A 19,111-nucleotide genomic window follows, 5' to 3' on the forward strand; every position below is an offset into this window, starting at 1 on the left:
AATCAGAAATACGAGTGATGGTCCAGATTCTGCTGGAAGTGCAAACACTCACGTGCCTGTCAGGCACTGGTGCTTTGTTTGTTTGTTTAACTCCGTGATTCAGCACATTCTTGGGTTGTGTTTTGGAATTTACACGGGGTTAAACGCTTGGCTGAGTCAGGGTTTGGGTTTCTGTCACAGTCCACAGTCCCACCTACATCACACAACCTGTTGGACAGGAAGCTGTTACAAAACCTCTCAATATTTCACCAAAAATCTACAATTTTAGAACCACTTGGCTGGGCTAGTTTTGTGTGCAACGGTGTTGAACTACCTCCAAATCTAATAAGGAAATTGTTACTTGGAAAAAAACAAACCAGCTGTCCTACCTGATTGTATCTCTGAAGTGTGTGTCAGTGCTAGAAGTGTTTTTTTAAAAGCTGCAGAAATTCTGCATCAGGATTTGTGTCCCAGCAGCCACCAGTCAGCAGGAGCAAGCACTGGATTTGGCACTGCCAGACCAGAATCTCCAGAGAAATGCAGGTGGCATCACCAGGCACAGGACCCTGGAGAGGTTTGGTTCATAGTCCTGATGAGGATTTTGTCTGATTTATCATCTCACTGGACCTACTGCAGAGAATTGCCAGGAAAAAAAAAAAAAAAAGAAAAAAAGAAAAAAAAAAGAAAAAAAAAATTGTGAAATTAAAAAATCAGATGGACCTGTGGATAAACCAGCAGAAACTGCACATTAAAGGGGGAAATGTAAATGCCTGTCATCTAAAGGCAACTTGTTCCTCTTGTGTTGGAACATCCCCATGAATAATCCGCTGCAGTTTCTCTGGGTGGAATCATAAGGTCAGTAGCAAGATAAGCCCAAGAGATTAATTCCAGTCACGTCATCCCAGTTGTGCCAACAACTGTGCTTTTCTCTAGCTCAGCTGTGCTGGAGGGAGGGGAGCAGCTTAGCAGCAAGGCTCCCAGATCCTGCAGGGAGCTGCAGAACTCTGCAGGTGGCTGGGTTTGGATGTCCAGGTGGGAGACGGGGCAGTGCCTGCAAGTGTCCCCAGTGGCAGTGTCCCCTGCTCCCTGTGGCACCAGGCTGGGTAGGAGGGGTGCCTGCCAAAAGCTGGCCCTGGTCAATGGTCCTTCACTGAGCTTTGCCCCATCACAGGGACATGGGGACCTTGGCAAAGTTTAAGAAATGGAGTAATGAAAGCTGAAAATCTGATTAAAAACTGATTTAGGCCTTGATTAATCTCAGTGCTTAAATACATACCCGAAATTCAGCGTGTCTGAGGCCTGTGGGGATTCTCACACTGTGGCTGACACGGGCCCTGGACACACAGGTGTCTGTGCACACCTGGCCTTGTGACCTCTATGGAATTCACTGGTCACATTCACACCTTCTAAAGGGCCAAACTGTACAAAACCATCCAGTTGCTCCTTAAAGGAGCATTGCTGACCTCTGCAAAGCCCTGTTGCTTCCTTCTGGCTATACGTGGGTATCCCAAAATGGGCATCATCCATTCCCATCAGGAAACCACTCCCACTGCCTCTCAGGCAGTCATTCCCCTTATTCTTTACAATTTATACCTTTGGATACTTCTGAGCTATCCTCACATTTTCAAGAAGTCTGTTTTTTTCATGTTTCTTCCAGAGAAACCATCACCATTCAACAAAAACAACAACAACAAAAAATATAACACCAAAGCTTTTTAATATGGTCAGTAAGCTTAGGCTTGTTTTATTCCTCATTTTTATTTTAAATAGTTATATGAAAAAGAAGTTTGAAGACTTTTGCTGTCTAGTATGATATGTTTACAGTCTGCAGACCACAACTGCATTTCAAGCAAATGCTCTTGCAAGCAGTATGTGTTTTATAGGAAGCAGTGCAATTTGTTAGGTGCAGATTGATCGTCTGGCTACAGGCAAACTTTGAAAGCTGTCACACACAGCGGTTTAATTTTAAGCTTGTTACTGGCTTTAAATACAGAATTTGTTTTTGTATGTGTATGCCTGATGGATGAGCTGTGGATAACCACACTGGTGTGTAGCCCTGAAAGAATGTGTCCTAACGCCTGGCTCAGGATATTCACTGCAAGAACACTGGAAACTCAAAGGCAAATCAAATAACAAGTGTGTTTGTGCCAACAGAAGCTGGTTTGTTTGTTACTCATTCAGTACCAGGTATTCAGCAAGGTGCATGAGTGGTAGAGACAAAGTTTATTCTTGGTAGCCATAGAGAAGAATGAGCATTTTTTCACTGAATAAACTCTGATTTTTTACATTCTTCCAACCTCCAGCTCCATGGGGGGCTTTTGGAGCTGGCTCTGTTGGGTCGGCTGCTGTTTATACCTAAGCCAGGAGAGAGGATAGATAGCACTGTAACCTATACTGTTACTTTGCTTTGTGTATTTTGCTGACACACACATGTGCACGTTTCTGTGGGTGCTTTTGGGAACTCCCCAGGCCAGGCCTAGTCCCCTGTGAAGATGTATTTAATGGGGACACCAGGCTCAGTTCCCTGTGTAGATGTATTTGATGGGAGAGGCCTGGGATCAGTTCCCTGTGTAGATGTATTTGATGGAACGCCAGGCTCAAATCCTTGTGTAGATGAATTTAATGGGACACGCCACTCTCAGTTCCCTGTGTAGATGTATTTGATGGGGACGCCACCCTCAGTTCCCTGTGTAGATGTATTTGATGGGAGAGGCCTGGGATCAGTTCCCTGTGTTTGAGGGGTGCTCCACTCTCAGTTCCCCGTGTAGATGTATTTGATGGGGACACATCATTCTCAGTTCCCTGTGTAGATGTATTTGATGGGGGAGGCCTGTCCCTCCAGGCCCAGGCTGTCAGTCTCGTTGAGGGTGTCACTCTCCCCGGAGCGGTTGGCGTTCCTGGCTCGGCTCAGCCGTGACTGCAGCCGCTCGTGCTCCTTGCGCAGCTGGGAGTAGGAGTGGGAGAAGGTGTGGAATATGGAGGTGGCGGGGAAGGACATGATGAGGATCCCACTGAGGATGCTGCTGAGGGCCACCATCTGGCCCGGCACGCTCCGCGGCACCATGTCCCCGTAGCCCACGGTGGTCATGGAGATGATGGCCCACCAGTACGAGGCGGGGATGCTGGTGAATTCCAGCACCCTGCCGGACTCATTCTCAGCCAGGTACACCAGGGGGGAGAAGAGGGTGACGGCCACGCACAGGAAGAGCAGCAGCAGGCCGAACTCCCGCGTGCACTTGCGCACGGTGAGCCCCAGGGTCTGCAGGCCCAGGGAGTGCCGGGCAAGGCGCATGACGTACAGGATCCTCAAGGCACGTAACACGCGCAGCACCAAGCCCACCTTCTCCAGGTACGTGTTGCTGCTCGGCCTGTCCTCCTCTTCGCTGACATCGTCCTCGGAGAAGATGAGGGAGGCATAGTAAGGGGAAATGGCCAAGAAGTCAATGATGTTCAGGGGGCCTTTGAAGAACTGACACTTGCTCCTGGCCTGGATGAAGCGGAGGCAGAACTCCAGGGAGAACCAAGCCACGCAGATGGTCTCGATGACGAAGATGTAATAGCACTTCTGGGAACACTCACCCTGGCACAAAGCAGAGAGGGAAGTAAACAAAAGAACAGTCTGTGAGCTGGCATCCAAAAAACACTGAGGGAGAAGCAGTATGGATCTGCCTGAGTCACTGGTAGCAGAGATAAACAAACCCCAGCTCACAGGTAGTGTGGCAGCTGTCCTTCAGTTGTGTGCAGAGAATCTTGAGCACATGAAACAGCTGAACAAACAGGTCTACCCACCTGCCTCATTTTACTGTGTTGCTTCTTCCAACCTGCTTGAATGAAACCCATCTATGTATGAAGTCCTGGCATGCAAGCTGTAAGTCCTGAATAATTCCCACTTTCTGCTGCACTCGGGAGTAACAAGTCTTTTTGTGCTATAGAACTGGCCAGCAGAGGTTCCCGCTCAGGAGCATGTTTTACCTTCCCCAACCCTCAGCTCAATTTAGCTCTGCGGCACCGTTTGGGGATTTTTCCTTTCTGCACAGTAAGCTACCGAGCCCATATTTTACTCCTAAAATGAAACACCACAAAAGCTAATGAAGGCTTGGCCCTGCCAGGGCTCTGCATGCAGGGTCAGGCTGTGGCTCCATTTGCACTCATGGCTGGGGTGCATTGATGTCTGCAGAGCTGCTGACTGGGCTTGATGAGATTGCCTGCAACCAGCAGTTGTGTGATGCAGTGCTCACTCTTCCTGAGCCCTGAATTATTTGTACAGTGCAGCCTGGACTCTGTACAGACCTGCCTCTGGTCACTCCAGTGATCTGGCCTCTGAATTATTCATTGCTCCCATCAAGGTTTATTCAATTTTTTTGTTAGCTGGGCTGAATTCCCAGTACATCTGTTATTTATTTGCCTTTAGACATTTGCAGGTGACATCGCTCTCAGATCATCACAGGGTTTTTCCCTATTCCTTCCTTAGAAAATAGAAGAAAAGAAATTTTGTTTGCTGGAAGGTTTAACCATTAAGATTTAGGGTGTCTTTTGAACTGAGCGTGGAATTTCAAGGTGTTGAAATGTAGAGACTGTTTGGGAGACTTTTAATTCCTGCCACCCTCAGTGACCTCAGTATTCCCTATGGAAATGTATGTTTACTTAGTGAAGGCAATTTGTGCTGTCAGCATAATGAGAACATGCTCGTTGACTTCACTTTGGGAGATGGATTTCATCCCAAGGGTTTGTATGTGGATGTTGTATATATTAGGAACATTTGTATATATTATGGAACGCACCTGACTTGATTTATATAGAATATCCCTCTCTAATGTCAGTGTCTTCAAACATTCTTCATCCTTTTGAACATCCTGCTCAAAAGCAGCAAATATTGAAATAAGGGGGGGAAGGAAATAACAAGCACCAAAGCAAATTTCTGTTTCTCCCAGTAGTTTTGAGGATTTTTACACCTCAGTGTTTTATGTTGCTCTCAGAAGTGTTGTCCAAAGAGGAAGCAGAACACTCTGACTTCAAATCTCTGCTCTCACCAAAATACTGATGCCCCTGTGTCGGTGGGAAATTTCAAAATTTTTTGCCACCACATTCCCATTAGTTACTTTCAGAATGGCCCAAATACCCTGATCCATGAGAGGCTTTTTTTGCCTAAATGTCCAAAAAAAAAGAAACCTCTGTGCCAAAACAACTTCTATACAATTCCTCTTTCTGAGCAAACCCGACACATTTGGATATTCTGGAGTTCAGCACCTGCCAACACAAACCACAATAAACTCCCTCCCTTGACCTCACCATTAACTAGAGTAGAACTTTGCGGTTTTATTTCCAGATCTTTGAGTCAAATTTTTCACTGAGCTCTTTCTCCTGCTGCAGTTCTGCTCATGGTGGAGTGGGAGCTCTAAAAGCTCCAGGCTGGTGTAGTGCTGACTGTGAGCAAGAGAGGAAGATGAGGTTTTATTTATAACTGACCACAGCATATTTTGGGAGGGCTTTTTCAACAAAACCACCTGACATCAATCTGCACTCAACCTGTCACTGACTTTGATGGGAGAACAGTTATGACAGGCCCAGCAGTGAGTATGTAACTCTTTATACTTTATTCATCCTGCAGATTTACTTTTCAACAATGTAAGAATTTATCAGGATTTATGGAACTTGCCTCCAGCAGAAATTCTACAACCTATGATATAAATGTAATAAAATGAGGGCCTGGTATTGATCTTCTGCATGAAATGAGCATTTGGCTCAGCAATGAATGAAACAATATTTTGTGTGTAAAAAGATATATACTGAGCCCGGTGCCTGAAATATTGAGTGGTTTCTTAGATTTATCAACTACCTCAAAGGAGCAAAGGAGTTGTTTCAAGCTCCTCTACCACCAGAGATAGTAAAAAAATTCGAGCTTCCTTTTGACTGTCCCCCTCTGGTATATAAGAGAGTGGTTTATTTTCCATGTTCTTTGATGATGTGCTGGAGTTTATGGTGTTACAGTGAGATTGCTCATTTTAGGGTATTTCTGTTAAATTCTCTTTAAATGGGGGGGGGGGGGGGGGGGAAGTAGGTTCATAATAAAATAGAAGAACAGCTGTACTGAGTCCAGTTAACCCAGTTCCCTCAACAGCCAGAGGAAGGAGCTGCTCAAGGGAGCTCTCCTGGCTTCTGTTTTCCACTCACAGAATCCCAGAATGGTTTGGGTAGAACGGACCTTAAAGACCAGGTTGCTCCAAGCCCTGTCCAACATGCCCTTGGATGCTTCCAGAGATGAGGCAGCAAAAAAGAAATTTATTCACTAATTGTGAATTCCGGCTAAATGTGCTTGAGATATGTGCCACTCACAAGATAAAAAGAGATAAATCACCCAGCCTCTTAGTTTGTCAGGAAACATTAATTAAAGTGTAATGACATCTAGGATAACAAACAAAATCAGACCCCAGAGTTATGCAGCACTAGCCTAACTTACAACAGGTATGAATCTCATCCAGTGAAAATAATATCTTCACATGCATCAATAATTTTGGTTGTGCCCCGGGAGACTGAATCAGAATTTCCCCTGCAGATACATCTCTCATCTATCCATGCTGGTTTCCAGATGCTGCTCACTTTTTTTATGTGCTCTAGACAAGGAAAAACTTTATTATTATTGAATAACTGTATGACGCCACCAAAGAACTGTTCTTGTTCCTTCAGAATCTGCTCTGTGCTGATCACCTGTATCCCACCTGTCTGCACTCTAAGACAATTGACAATTAAATAGGCTTTGGAAAACTTGCTCTGAATCATTACCTGATCCACCAGTGAGTTTCCTACTGCCAGGCATTTACTCCAATACCTTCTGCAGTGGGTATTTACCCTTTATTCCCTCTTAATCTGAAGTACAATGAGGAAAAAAATGCTGCTGTTCCCATTATGTTGGGAGTGCAGTGCTGCAGTTGTGTGAGGATAAAATCGGATAGGCACCAACTTTCTGCCCCGGGTGTGATTGACTCTAAGTGGAAGTTTATTGGCAGCAATCTGAGCCTGTTTTCTGTGGTGCGTAATTTGGGATTTCTCACAATCTATAAACAGGGTGGAGTCTGGGAGGTAAAACAAGAAAAATAAAGCATTTCCCATGATGTCCTTCCTGTTCTTTCCAGGGAACACTGCTCAGGAGGGTGTCAGTGATTCCAAATGTTTCTTGTGTCAAATGATCTATTCCCAAGTTAAATAGCAAAAACTCCTCCAATGCTTGTAGAACACTTTGCTAATAAGCACAGCTTGATCAGTGTCTGGATTATTTCAGAATCATGTCGTATTTCCAGAGCCTTAGAGTGGAAATCAATGCATACCTCAGCACAGGGTATACATGTTGCTTACACAGCACAATTGTGAGCAAGGAATCTCATGTTATTTATGAAGCCAAGCTGATGAAAGTCCTTGAATCCAGCTAGAAGCCATGACAGAACCCCTGAATGCAAATGTGAAGGTTCTGGCTTCTTTTTTTCTGCCAAGGTCAGGATGAATAATACACAGGAAATGTAGATTTCAAGTTTGGACTTGAATGTTTATTATTTCTTATCTATTTACAGACTCACAGGGAGGGAGCTCCAACTAGCAAGTTAGAGAAAAAAGGTAAAACGGAGAACTTCTAACTCCTTCCAAGGTTATTACAGCCCTAATTACCCAATAAGGAGGTGACACCTCTATTATTTATATTTCTGACCCAATAATGACCACCCAAGGCCCGCAATGTGGACCTTTTTCATCCAGTTACTGAAAACCACCCAAACCCATGAAGAAGAAGGAAGAAGAAGGTGAAGAAGAAGGACAAAGACAACACCCCAAATCCTCCATCTTGACTCATATGTATTACTATAGACTAAAATCCCCAAATCCAAGTTTCCAGAATTCCAACATGCAGACATTGTTATTCCCAGGGCATGTTGGTGGGAACCAGCTGGCTCATCATTGCAAAACAAATGAGCATTGGGCTGAAGGGATCTGAGCCCTGTTCTCAGCCAGCTCTGCCCAAGCTGCAGCAGTGATCACTCCTGAGGAAAGGCTGTCCTGGAGCTCAGTGACTCACACCTAACAGAGCCAGAACCAGGCAGGGCAGGAGCTCAGAGAGCACATGCTCCATCCTATTGGAGTCCTAGAGGAGTTTCCCTGCTCACAGGACCTGCTCCATCTCATCCCTCTGCAGAGGAAGGACTGCAGAATGCTGCCAGAATGGCACCCAGCCTCTGTGGCTGCTTCAAGGTCACGGTTCACATCTGCTAAATTGATCCTGGCAGGGGCAGGTTTAGTTTGGCACGGCCAGGCTGCTGCTCAGATCCTTGCTGTGATGCACACGCTGCACTGTGGACAGAGGCCAGTGTCCACGGGAGTGGCAGCAGATGGGATCAGCCTGTGCTGTGGCTCCCGACCTGCCTTCTGCCAGCTTGTGCTGTCCAGCACTTATCCCAGCAGGACTGCTCTTGCTGCAGCCTGGCCCTTTGGCCAAAACCAGCCAGCCCTCTAGGTGCAGGATTTGGATGTAAAACTGGCCTCTCTAAGCCCAAGGTTCCCATTTCCTGGGTGGGGGGATGTTTTCCAGCCTTTTGCGCTTCTCAGTCCATACCTGGGCAGTGCGTCCTGGTCTAGAGCTTCTCCCTGAGCAATTCCCTTTGTGTGAAAAACACAAACTAATGAGATGGTGAAAAAACGAGCTTTGGTTCTTGCCCTTGCCTGCCCACAGACCCAAGGCAGTGGGAATACAGGGTGGGCTGCAAGTCTCGAGAAGGGTGAGGAGGGAGCAGAGGCAGAGCAAGACCTGGGTGTAGGGATCTGAGCTACCCAGCTGGCTCCAGGCTGTTCTTATCCCGTTGGCAGCAGGAAATGAACAGATACAGGGCAGAAATCCCTTTTGGCTGTGAGGCGATGGCTCGGTTAGGAAATGTGGTGCCAGTCCTGCATACCTGAGCTCCGGGATCCAGCTGCAGTGCTGCAGGTACTGCTGAATCACTGCGGCCGCATTGACGCTGTTATTTGAATAATTAAACCTCGCTCTGCTGAATCAAAGGATGGGGAAGGGAGAGCTTGAAAACCCTGTGTTATGGATCACATCAGCTCTTGGATTTATGCTTTCAGCCTGATGCAATAAAACCAGAAGGTTACAGCCTGCCGAGAAAGACACTCTCACCTGATTTAAGGAATGATGAGCTTGTTAAAGCAGTGCTGCGTATTCTGAGAACACAATGAGTTCCCACTTGTTCTGCCTGATGGGAAAGAAGCCTGGACTTAGGGAGACAATTACTACAACTACAACATTTGAGGAAACTAAACTAATATTGGTATTGTATTAATGTGGGCATTAGAAAGATCAGAGAAAGAAATTAATGCTCTGTGTCCAACAAATAATTATCCCCTCTGGGGCAGAAGTGTACCTCAAATAAAATATTACAATTAACTTTTAAGCTTGGGTCCTTAGTCTGCAACCACAGTGAGTGTCAGCCTGAAGAAGCTGAGTTTGATTTAAACCAGTTGGTGACTCCAAAGTGTTGGCGTTAGCAGAAAGATGTGAAAGAGTAAACTTTTTTCTTGCTTTTCTAGTAAGAAATCTAACAGACAATTTTGTAACTGTGAAGAGCAGTATAGTCAAAATGACAAGGAATTTATCTGGACCTGGGGGGATAACCTTCAACTGACAGTTTTGCTGCTGGTCAGTACATTTTGCCTGTTACTGTTTCTTTGTTCCTTTTCTCACTGCACTGTAAATTCTTCAGAGCGGAAATTCCTTCTTATTGTAACTCTGGAGTACAGGGGCTTCCCAAATGTGGTTTAATCTGTTCTGAGGGAAGATTCTGGTGCTATTGAGAGATGCTGACACTGTGGGAAGAAACTTGGAGGATAAATTAGCTTCAAACAGAGTTTTCCAAAGATGGAATGCCTCCATGAAAGGGAGCACCCATCTTCCCAAAGACGGCATTTAATTAAACACTGACCTGAACCCCTTGAGGAGAGTCAGGTGAGGAAACAAGCTTTTATAACTATTACCACCCTGAAAGCAGCAAGAGGGGAAGGAAATCCTGATTCCCAGTGAGGGACACATGTGCTGGCCCACTGCACAGCTGTTGGTGCACTGTCCAGTGCAGAACAGCTGGAACAGCTGGGTGCCCCCCCAGGATGGCGTGCAAAGCTGGGAGCCTTGGCCCTGCTGGGACACAGCCAAAAGAGGATGAACACCAGGCAAACTAATAATGTCTAATTGTGCTTTCTGACCACTGGACACCAGCTTTGGGAAGCCAGGCAGGGTGAATTCTCTCCCTGAAGGGTCAGGAGTGTGTGCAGACACTCGTTTTGTGTGGCAGGGGGAGTCAGGAGTGTGTGCAGACACTGGTTTTGTGTGGCAGGGGGGTCAGGAGTGTGTGCAGACACTCGTTTTGTGTGGCAGGGAGGTCAGGAGTGTGTGCATACACTCGTTTTGTGTGGCAGGGGAGTCAGGAGTGTGTGCAGACACTCGTTTTGTGTGGCAGGGGAGTCAGGAGTGTGTGCAGACACTCGTTTTGTGTGGCAGGGAGGTCAGGAGTGTGTGCATACACTCGTTTTGTGTGGCAGGGGGGTCAGGAGTGTGTGCAGACACTCGTTTTGTGTGGCAGGGGGATCAGGAGTGTGTGCAGACACTCGTTTTGTGTGGCAGGGGGGTCAGGAGTGTGTGCAGACACTCGTTTTGTGTGGCAGGGGGGTCAGGAGTGTGTGCAGACACTCGTTTTGTGTGGCAGGGGGAGTCAGGAGTGTGTGCAGACACTCGTTTTGTGTGGCAGGGAGGTCAGGAGTGTGTGCAGACACTCGTTTTGTGTGGCAGGGGGGCTGAGCCGGGGCACAGATGGTTGGCAGTGCCCACCCCCGCAGTGCCCTTTTGGCTGTGCCCTGGAGAGCAGGGCTGAAGGGATATGAACCCTGTCAGGGCTGTATATAACAGACTCAGTGCTGAATTATGCAATTCTGGGTATGATTGCCTGGGAAATGGTCACTGATAACGTGGAACTCTGAAATCAGGGTCTTAACGTAATGATGCAATTTCAGGGTCAAAGCTCCCGGTGTTTCTGACCTCAAAAAAAAGGCAGAAGCCACAAAGCAATAATTTGCAAATATATCAAAGTCTCAGGTTTGAATATTCTGATTTCTGTTGTTTAATGGCTTTATTTAACCTTTCTTCAATCATTATTAATTTATCTAATTCAGATCATGAAGCACACAAATTATCTGGGTTCTGCTGTGCTGAGTACAGCTAGACCAGGAGGTCCGTGGTGCTCCACTGAAGCACCGTAATTTCTATTTTTCTACTTTCCTTGCTGATCAAAATGGTCAGAAAAACTCAGAATTGCACTGGATGCTTGGGCAATTTAAGAGTGGGATTGTCTGCAGAAAGTGACCTGATAAGAACCCAGAATATAGTGCTTGAGCAGATCCAATAAAGCCAAAGCACATCGAGCATTATCTTGCTCCAAGTAATTTCAAGTCATATGCATATAGCAGCATATTTATAGATAAGCATGTATAGAGATGCCTTTATAGTCTTACACTTTAAATGAGCATTACATTTTCTTTCTCTTCACAATAAGGCAAATAAATTGGGTTCTTTTCCCCCCTGTAAAGTAAAATTATTCCAGCTTTAAAGAAAACCTGTTTCTCGACAGTTTCCCCCGGTGTGCAAGCCAAATATTCTTTAGTACCATACAGACAACTTCAGCAAATCAAGCATTAAAAAACTATTCAAGGCCTCCAGAAAAATGGTGTAGAATAAAAAAAAATAATTTAAAAGTGGTTCTATACATTAAGTACTGGGTTCTCCTCATCTGTCCATGTTTTCTGGATTCTAAATGCAACCAGAGCCTCGAAACTCACTCTTTTAAAAGGAACTCGATTTTCACATAACCAAATGATCCCAGGAAAAGAAACTTTTAAAAAAATGAGTATTCTGTGTTTCAGGATAAGACCTTCACCTGGAACAACAGTGGCTGCAGCTTATGATGATTTTGTTTCATTGGGTCCTATAAAATACCTAAAGCAATTCCAAGCTTCTCAAGGTCAGCTGAGAGCAAACACAAAAATTAGTAGTAACAAGGTCAGGGAATGGAAATACCTGGGGGTTTTCTTCCCCCTGACCTTGATTTGCTGTCTTCCTCAGGTACAGACCTTGCTGCAGCCTTTCTGCTGAGTCACTTCTCTAGAGGATGCCAATTTTAGGGACTTATTAAACGAAATATCTCGTCCTAAGGAAAGTCCCAAGAGTACTTCAAAGTGTTCTCCCTCTCCAGGCCCTTCTGCAGCTTTCTGGTGTAATGATGTTTTTTTCCCCCTTGGGTTGGATGTGCTGAGCAGTGGCTGTTTCAGTGACCCCACTTAGATCCTGATTGTAACTCTCATGTGGCACTGGGACTTTCAGGGAGGCTTTGATGGGATTTCTGTCCTGTCTCTAGTGGGATGATCTGAATTTCTTCATTTGAGGGTGATACTGGTGAATTTTGTCACTTCAGTTTGCCTATCCTGTATGCTTGGTCTCCAGTTCAGATTTGCAGTTCTCTCAAGCTGCCTGTTCAGATCAATAACAGATTTCCTCACCTCTAAATATGCCCTTTTTTTTTCTATCTCTACGTGCCTTGATTACTGCACATTGATGACATTAAATGTGCTTTTTTACCAAAGACACTTTGAGCTCCATAAAGAACTGGTGCAAGTATCATGGGCAAGGGTGGATTATTAGGATACATACAAGGATATATACAAGGATGTATTCTCCCCTGGAGATTGTGATCATGCTGTTGTTTTATTCCTAAAAAACATAACCTTGCTGCTCTTTCCTTAGCCTCATAAATAATCAAACCTTTTGTATATTTATTTCATGGTCAGACTCAAACTTGAGCTCACCAGAGCTGTTCCTTTGCTACTCCACATCTTTGCTGAACTTTTTGCTCACTCTTCACCTGGGGGCTGTTCTCTCTGGGTTGGAATTCACAGCGTGTGCATAGACTATATAAACTTACAGAAATGTTTGCTCAGATATCCGTGTTTTTTTCTTCCATGAGGAGGTTCCTAAATGCCATTTGACATATTCTGGGGCGTGTGGACGGTGTGGCTTATAACAACTCCTCCTTTATTTCTGCTTTTAGCTGCACTCCCGACTGGAAGCTCCCCCTCCCGCCCCCTGTGCTGGCCCTGGCGATGGCTCCTTCCCTCCCCTCTGGTTGCCAGGGTGACTGGGTTTCCCTGATGCAGATGCTCTCTCTTGGCTCCCCGCCATCCCTCTCTCGGAGACGGAGGGGAGTTTTCACTTTCCCTCGCATGCTGAGGACTCCTGGTTGCTCTTCTGCCTGCCCAGGCAGCTTTTCCTCCCTTCTGAGCAGAGCTGGCTCAGCAGCTGCTGAAAGGACGAGGGATCTGCTGTGCCTGCAGGGTGGGATCAGCAGCCTCTGAGCCAAGTGAGTCAAGTGGAAGTCACCTTGCATTATTTTTCCCTTTTTTTTTTTTTTTTTTTTTTTTTTTTTTTTTTTTTTTTTTTTTTACTTTCTTTTTTTGACTCTGATCCTTCTTGAGCTGGAGTCCAGCCAGTTTTCATTCTCTTAATGTGGCTGTGAGGAGGAGGAACAGGACCCTAGAGTGGTACAGAGGTAAAGCCTTTTTTTGTCTGTTTTTCAGAATGGGTAATGTGGATGAATTCAATTTCAAGTGTTGGTGACATTGGAAAATGAATCCTTGCAGAACTTTTAAGGACATTTACCTCAGATCTTTTGCCAAGCTTTAACTCAGAATTGAATATACCTCACGATTAGGGCATCTTTGAGTTCAGGTGTGGAATTTCAGATTGTTCAGAAACTTTGTGAAGGAATTTGACTGTTTTCTGCCACTGAGCAAACAGATATTAAATCATCTTTGTGTTCAGCCCAAAAAGTGAAAATTTCAGGTCCTGCATGCCTGTCTCAGGTGCTGGTAAATGTAGCCCCATCTTGAAATCACTCTGAGGTCAGTGAACTGTTCTGAGTTACAAATCAACCGAGAGTTGATTCTGCTAAGTATGACTCAGCTGCAGCCAAGAAGTCCTAATTTTAGTCAATTAACTTCATGGAGTTATTTGTCCAGCTCTAGTTAAAATGCTCTTTTGAGATCCCAGTCAGGAAATCTTAGTTGTTGCAGGCTAAGAATTTAGGGATGGAAATTTAGGGATGCCAAAACTGCTTGTTAGTAGTTCAGATTCTCTGCTTTTCCACAAGGCATGAGTATTTTGTCTCGTAGATTCCCCTATGCTTCCTGTGGCAGAACATCCCATAATTCAAAGAACAGGACTTTTAATACTCTGTCTTCTGGGGCACGATGACAAAGTGCATTAGGCTGTGGGTGTAAATTATGGAATGTTTCCAAATATTTGAACAAATGTGGTCCTTTCCTCAAGCTAATCCTTCATCCTCTCCCCTGCTCTTTCAACAATCCATCTTTTGAGCTCGTTTTGATGCAGTTTGCTTGTTTTTAAAGTACTGGTATATATGCAAATCTCTAAGTAGTAATGCCATCCTTGTTTTATAGGAAATCCAGGAGCTCCCAGACACACTTACAATCCTCAGCAGGCTCCTCTTTCTAACTTAGTAAATTATTTTTGAAACACACCACCCCTCACATCCAGCAGATCTCTGCTCATGGGCTGGTTCTTTAGCATGGGGCTTATTTATCAAAGCTTTTCCTGCCGTGGTTGGGAAATGACGATAAAAATCATCGAGCCACTTCCATTAGCAAAGTTAGTAGGAAGCACTTGCTGGAGCAGAGTTTGTAATGTTTGTACATCGAGTGGAAGAAGGATGTTCTATATTTAAAGTACTTCCTTGGAAGAGGAATTGGAACAGTGTTAACAGCTTTTCCTGTGAACACAGTTTTTTGTTTTTTTTTTTTTTTTTCCTTTTTTCAGCCAAAAAGTAATAGCTGAGGAAGGCTGCAAGAGCACCAGGCTTATTCTTGAAAGGCTGGAGCCTTCCTGAGCAAATGGAAGTTAATATCCAAGGGGTGAAAATGGAACAGGGAATGATCTTAGATTTCAGCCCTATGTGCAGTCCTCAGTTTTATTCCAGGACATCAAATATCAGGATATATTTTAACCATGACAAGGCTGCTTTGACCAATGGCTTGAGCAGTAAAAGAGATCCAGATTTTTGTCTCGTGCACACCAGGCTGTGCTATAAATGTAAAGATGACTTTATTCATCAATATGTGACACTCTGAGGAGTGTCTTGTCTTACAGCAGGGGTTGGGGCAGGGGGTTTATTTATCACAGATTTCCTCAGCACTTTTGGAAAGGCAATTTGCAAATGAAGTGCAGAATTCATTACAGAGATTAGTCAAGGTTATTTGATGAATTTGGACTTTACCACATGTGAAATAACTTTGGATTCTTGCTTTTCCTCTGGTCCATTATTACAAAAATAAATCTTTTAAATGCTGAAATATTTACAACAATGCTACAGAGAAGATCCTTCATGTGTGATACGGGCTTGATTTATTTGCCCTGAATTAATGTGGATGAGTTCTTTGGGAAGGGTTTAAATGCAGTTAGCAGTTCAGACAGTGCTTGGTATTGCTCCTACAATATGTACATATATCTGGGGCAAATACAGAATTCTCTTAGCATGGAATTGAGATTTTTGGAGGCACAGCTTTTAAGTATCAGAATGTGCAAAAATACTTCATCTGTCTCTCATCCTTCAATCTTTATGCAACTACAGAAATGTAAGATATAAAAATCAATGAATATTTCTCCCCCTTTAAGCATCTGAAAGTTTTATCACAAGGGAAGATACCCAGCTGTTTTAAAAGTAAAGATGCCAGAGGAAAATATTTCTGCAGCTGATGTGTCCAAAGGAGAGATTGCCTGTAACTAGAGAGTGAAGCATCTTGAAAACTCCACAATGTCAGTTGGAGAGTCTCAGTGCTAACAAGTTAATCTTACAGTGGCAGCTGCTTCTCAAGAAGGAAAAACAGCTCTGTATTGGAGAGCTGAAATACCTGCTCTGTCCAAAACCTTTCTTGTATTTTAGCTAAAAATCAGCATAATACTTGTTCCCATTATTCTAAACGTGATATCACTTGAAAATGATAGAAATAATTCGAGCCATTGCTGAGTTTTCTGTCACACACTGTGCCAGAATTAATTCTGTGGTTAGACCAGCTAAGAAGGACTGACTTACCCTGTCTTCTTCAGCTCTTAAGTCTGGCATTGTGCTCACACAAAGGCTGATAGCTGTGGTGGCCACAAAGAGGATGGAGAGACAAGCAAAGACTTTTCCCGGCAGTCCTGACTGGGGGTTTTCCACCATGTCTCTGAGTCTGTTCATGAACTGCCCAAACCTGGTTTTCTCATCCAAGACACACGAAGCCTCCTTGCTCCTCCGGAGCTCCTCTTCCTTGCGGATCTCGGCCAGCTCCTGCAGCTTCTGGAACAGTTTCCGAAAGCAGCAGTTCTCCAGGTTGGATTCCTCAATGCCCCAGTACCTCAACTCCTCCTGGAAAGACAAGGCACACATGTCTCTCAAGAGCATCAGCTTGCCCGCGGCTAGGAAGCTGACAATCATCCCAAAAGCGTTGGGGTTCCTGTCAAAGAAGAACTCGTGGGTGTCCTCGTCGTAATCGTCGCACAGCTGGATGATTTCTTCGTAGCTGCTGCAAAGCTTTAGTTTGCTCAGCCTGGTCAGGGGAAATTCGTCCAAAGTGCTCCAAGGCAGCAGGTACTTGATGCCTCCAACATTGATCATGATCTCTGTCTTCAGGTCGACTGCAGACACTTGGTCGGGGTGGTAAATCCTCCTGGCTCTCTGGTAGTGGACCCCCTTGACAGAAGGGGTTTCAACGCAGATGGGAAGGAAGTGGCTCAAGGAATTGCAGGAGTTGTAGCTGATGTTGCTGTAGTCTTGGTCGCTGCCTCTGGAGAGAATAGGCATCTCTAAGAGTTCTCACCGGGACATCCAGAGCGGCATCAGAGCAGGGGGATCTGTCAGCCAGGAGACACAGGGAGGAGGAGAAAACATAGCAGAGGTTACTGCGAGAGAAAAGGTGCTTCCAGCCACTTTCCTCAGTCACAAAATTAATGAGTGTTCCTGTTTTGTAAGTAAAAGTCACCTCTGTGCTCGTTGCTGAAGCCTGCAGCCCGTGAATGAGCTTTGCTTTGCAGCCTCATTGGTTGTCTGGCAACACGGAGCAGAGCCACAGCCTCATTCATAGTTATCGCCCGGGCTCGGGTGCCTGCAAATCCAGACGGGAACACCTCGGGCTCTTCTCCCGGCAGCTCTGGGCACCGTCATTTCGGTATTTCCCGGTCGCTGTCGCTTCGCTTTCTAATTTCTATAAACCCTCAACCACGCGCTAACTCAACTAAGCTGCTTAATAGTTATTAGAGATAGAGTGGTCAATTACCTGCCATCGGCTGGATGCGAAGTTCCTAATTGCTTTCACTGGACTGCTCGGGCTGAGGTTCCTCTGCCTCTCGCTGCACGCCCGTTCTGCCTCTCGGGGGGGTTGCAAGGATTAGCCGGGAGAGGTTTACAGAACGCCTTAAAGTGGGGAAGTTCTGTCTAAATGATGGCTATTCTGAACAACCCGACCCCGTTCCACTGCAAATTGCTGAGAAGTTGGAGGGGAACCTTTGCCCACCGCCGGGAAAACTTTGTTAAACTGGCGGAAAGTGTTTTCTCAGCTCGGAGCGGGGCAGCGATTGAAACACTCCCCGCCTCCTTTCAGGGACAAACCCCTGGTTTTGCCCGTAGCCCCTAGAGATTAAAAAGCACTTTTTTTTCCTTCCCTAACACTGCAAGGAAAGTTTGCCGAAGTCACTTACCAGCAGAGCAGGGGCAGCTGCCGGCTGCCCCGCGGGTGTTGCTCACATGCCGCACACGGAGCAGGGTCCGGCCGCAGCTCCTGGGGGTACGGACCGGGATTGATTACATGGAAAATCCCTGGAGCACTCTGCAGCTGGCTCTCTTCCCTCTTCCTCCTTCTCTTCTTTCCTGGGAGGGGAAAGCAGCCCTGTGTGTTGGTGTAACATATGTTGTGCTAAGGGATGCTCAGCAGAGGGGTCCTGAGGGGCAGCTCCTCTCCTCCTGGGGCTTTGCTGGTGGAAGATGCTGAGGCAGAGCTGGTGGCTCCTGTCCTCTCCCTGGCTCTCCTCTCTTTCCCCCGGGACTGCCAATGTGGTCCTGGAAGAGGAGGGGAGAGGGGAGGGGGAAGGGCTTAGGAATAATCTCTCCAGCATCCCTCCGTGTATCCAGCAGGCAGCAGGCAGCAACTGGGGAAGAACATGGAGTACAAGTCCCCGGCTAATGAGGTTTAATAATCAGTAATTTCTGGCAAATCTACTTAATGAAACAATTTCAGTGTCTATTAACTCCTTCCATCATAGTCATGCTACAGTGGCTTGGTCTGGAGAAACCACTCAGATTTCTCAGCAGTGATTTCCACGACCTGCACCCCTCTTGAAGCTGGGATTTGCTCTTTAATATCCCCAGATGGAAAAGGGAATTTGGAGGGTCCATGGATGCTGTGCCTCAGCATTCCTTTGGCTGTTAGGGAAGTGTTTTCCTCCCATAAAAGAAAGGATCTGTGGCTTGTAAAGCACAGGTGCCGAGCACTCTCTTTTCCAGATTGCAGAGCTTTTCCAACAGCCGAGAACTTTTTCCGTTTCCCTTTGCACATGATGGGAAATCAAACCTTGTCGTTTCCTCTCTTTGTTCATGCGTGGCTGTAGGGGGCTGGGCTGGCTGTAACGCTTTTGGGTTCTGCAATTGGGATGGCACACAAATTTTGCACACAAATTTTGTTTGGTGTTAGAGGAAACCTGGGGTCAGGTTCTGTGGACAAGTGCCCTCTGTGGGGCTCCCCAGGCAGTGAGAAAAGCCTTGGTTTGTGTCTGTTTCCAGAGAGATGTGGGAGTCTGTGGGGTTTCAATGTCCTACTGGGAGTGTGAAGGTCACCAGGAGAAATGAGATGGGGACAAAGTGCAGGTGCTGCTCACGGCTGTGATGTGTGAGGGGCTGCTGAAGCCCTGAGGAAGCTGCTGCTCCTCAGCTCTTTGCCAGCCCTGAGCGAGGCTGTGCCAAAACCCAGGACAGGAAGCCTTTGCTAATTGGACTTTTGGGGCACATCTCTC

General features: G+C 45.8%; 1 protein-coding gene across 1 annotated transcript; it reads right to left on the minus strand.

Annotated features, from left to right (window-relative positions):
• Positions 1 to 1,708: 1,708 nt before the first annotated feature.
• KCNG4 (potassium voltage-gated channel modifier subfamily G member 4) lies at positions 1,709 to 17,870 on the minus strand. The gene is made up of 3 exons (XM_066194715.1): positions 17,804 to 17,870; positions 16,161 to 16,960; positions 1,709 to 3,559 (listed from the first exon to the last, which is right to left on the minus strand). Exons 2-3 carry the CDS (start codon positions 16,908 to 16,910, stop codon positions 2,774 to 2,776), a joined length of 1,536 nt encoding a protein of 511 aa, XP_066050812.1. The 5' UTR covers positions 16,911 to 16,960; positions 17,804 to 17,870; the 3' UTR covers positions 1,709 to 2,773.
• Between the last annotated feature and the right edge of the window lie 1,241 nt (positions 17,871 to 19,111).

This window comes from Chamaea fasciata, unplaced genomic scaffold, assembly GCF_029207755.1.
Source record: "Chamaea fasciata isolate MVZ Bird 193981 ecotype frontalis unplaced genomic scaffold, bChaFas1.0.hap1 SCAF_12, whole genome shotgun sequence".
In the NCBI taxonomy this organism is placed as follows: domain Eukaryota; kingdom Metazoa; phylum Chordata; class Aves; order Passeriformes; family Sylviidae; genus Chamaea; species Chamaea fasciata.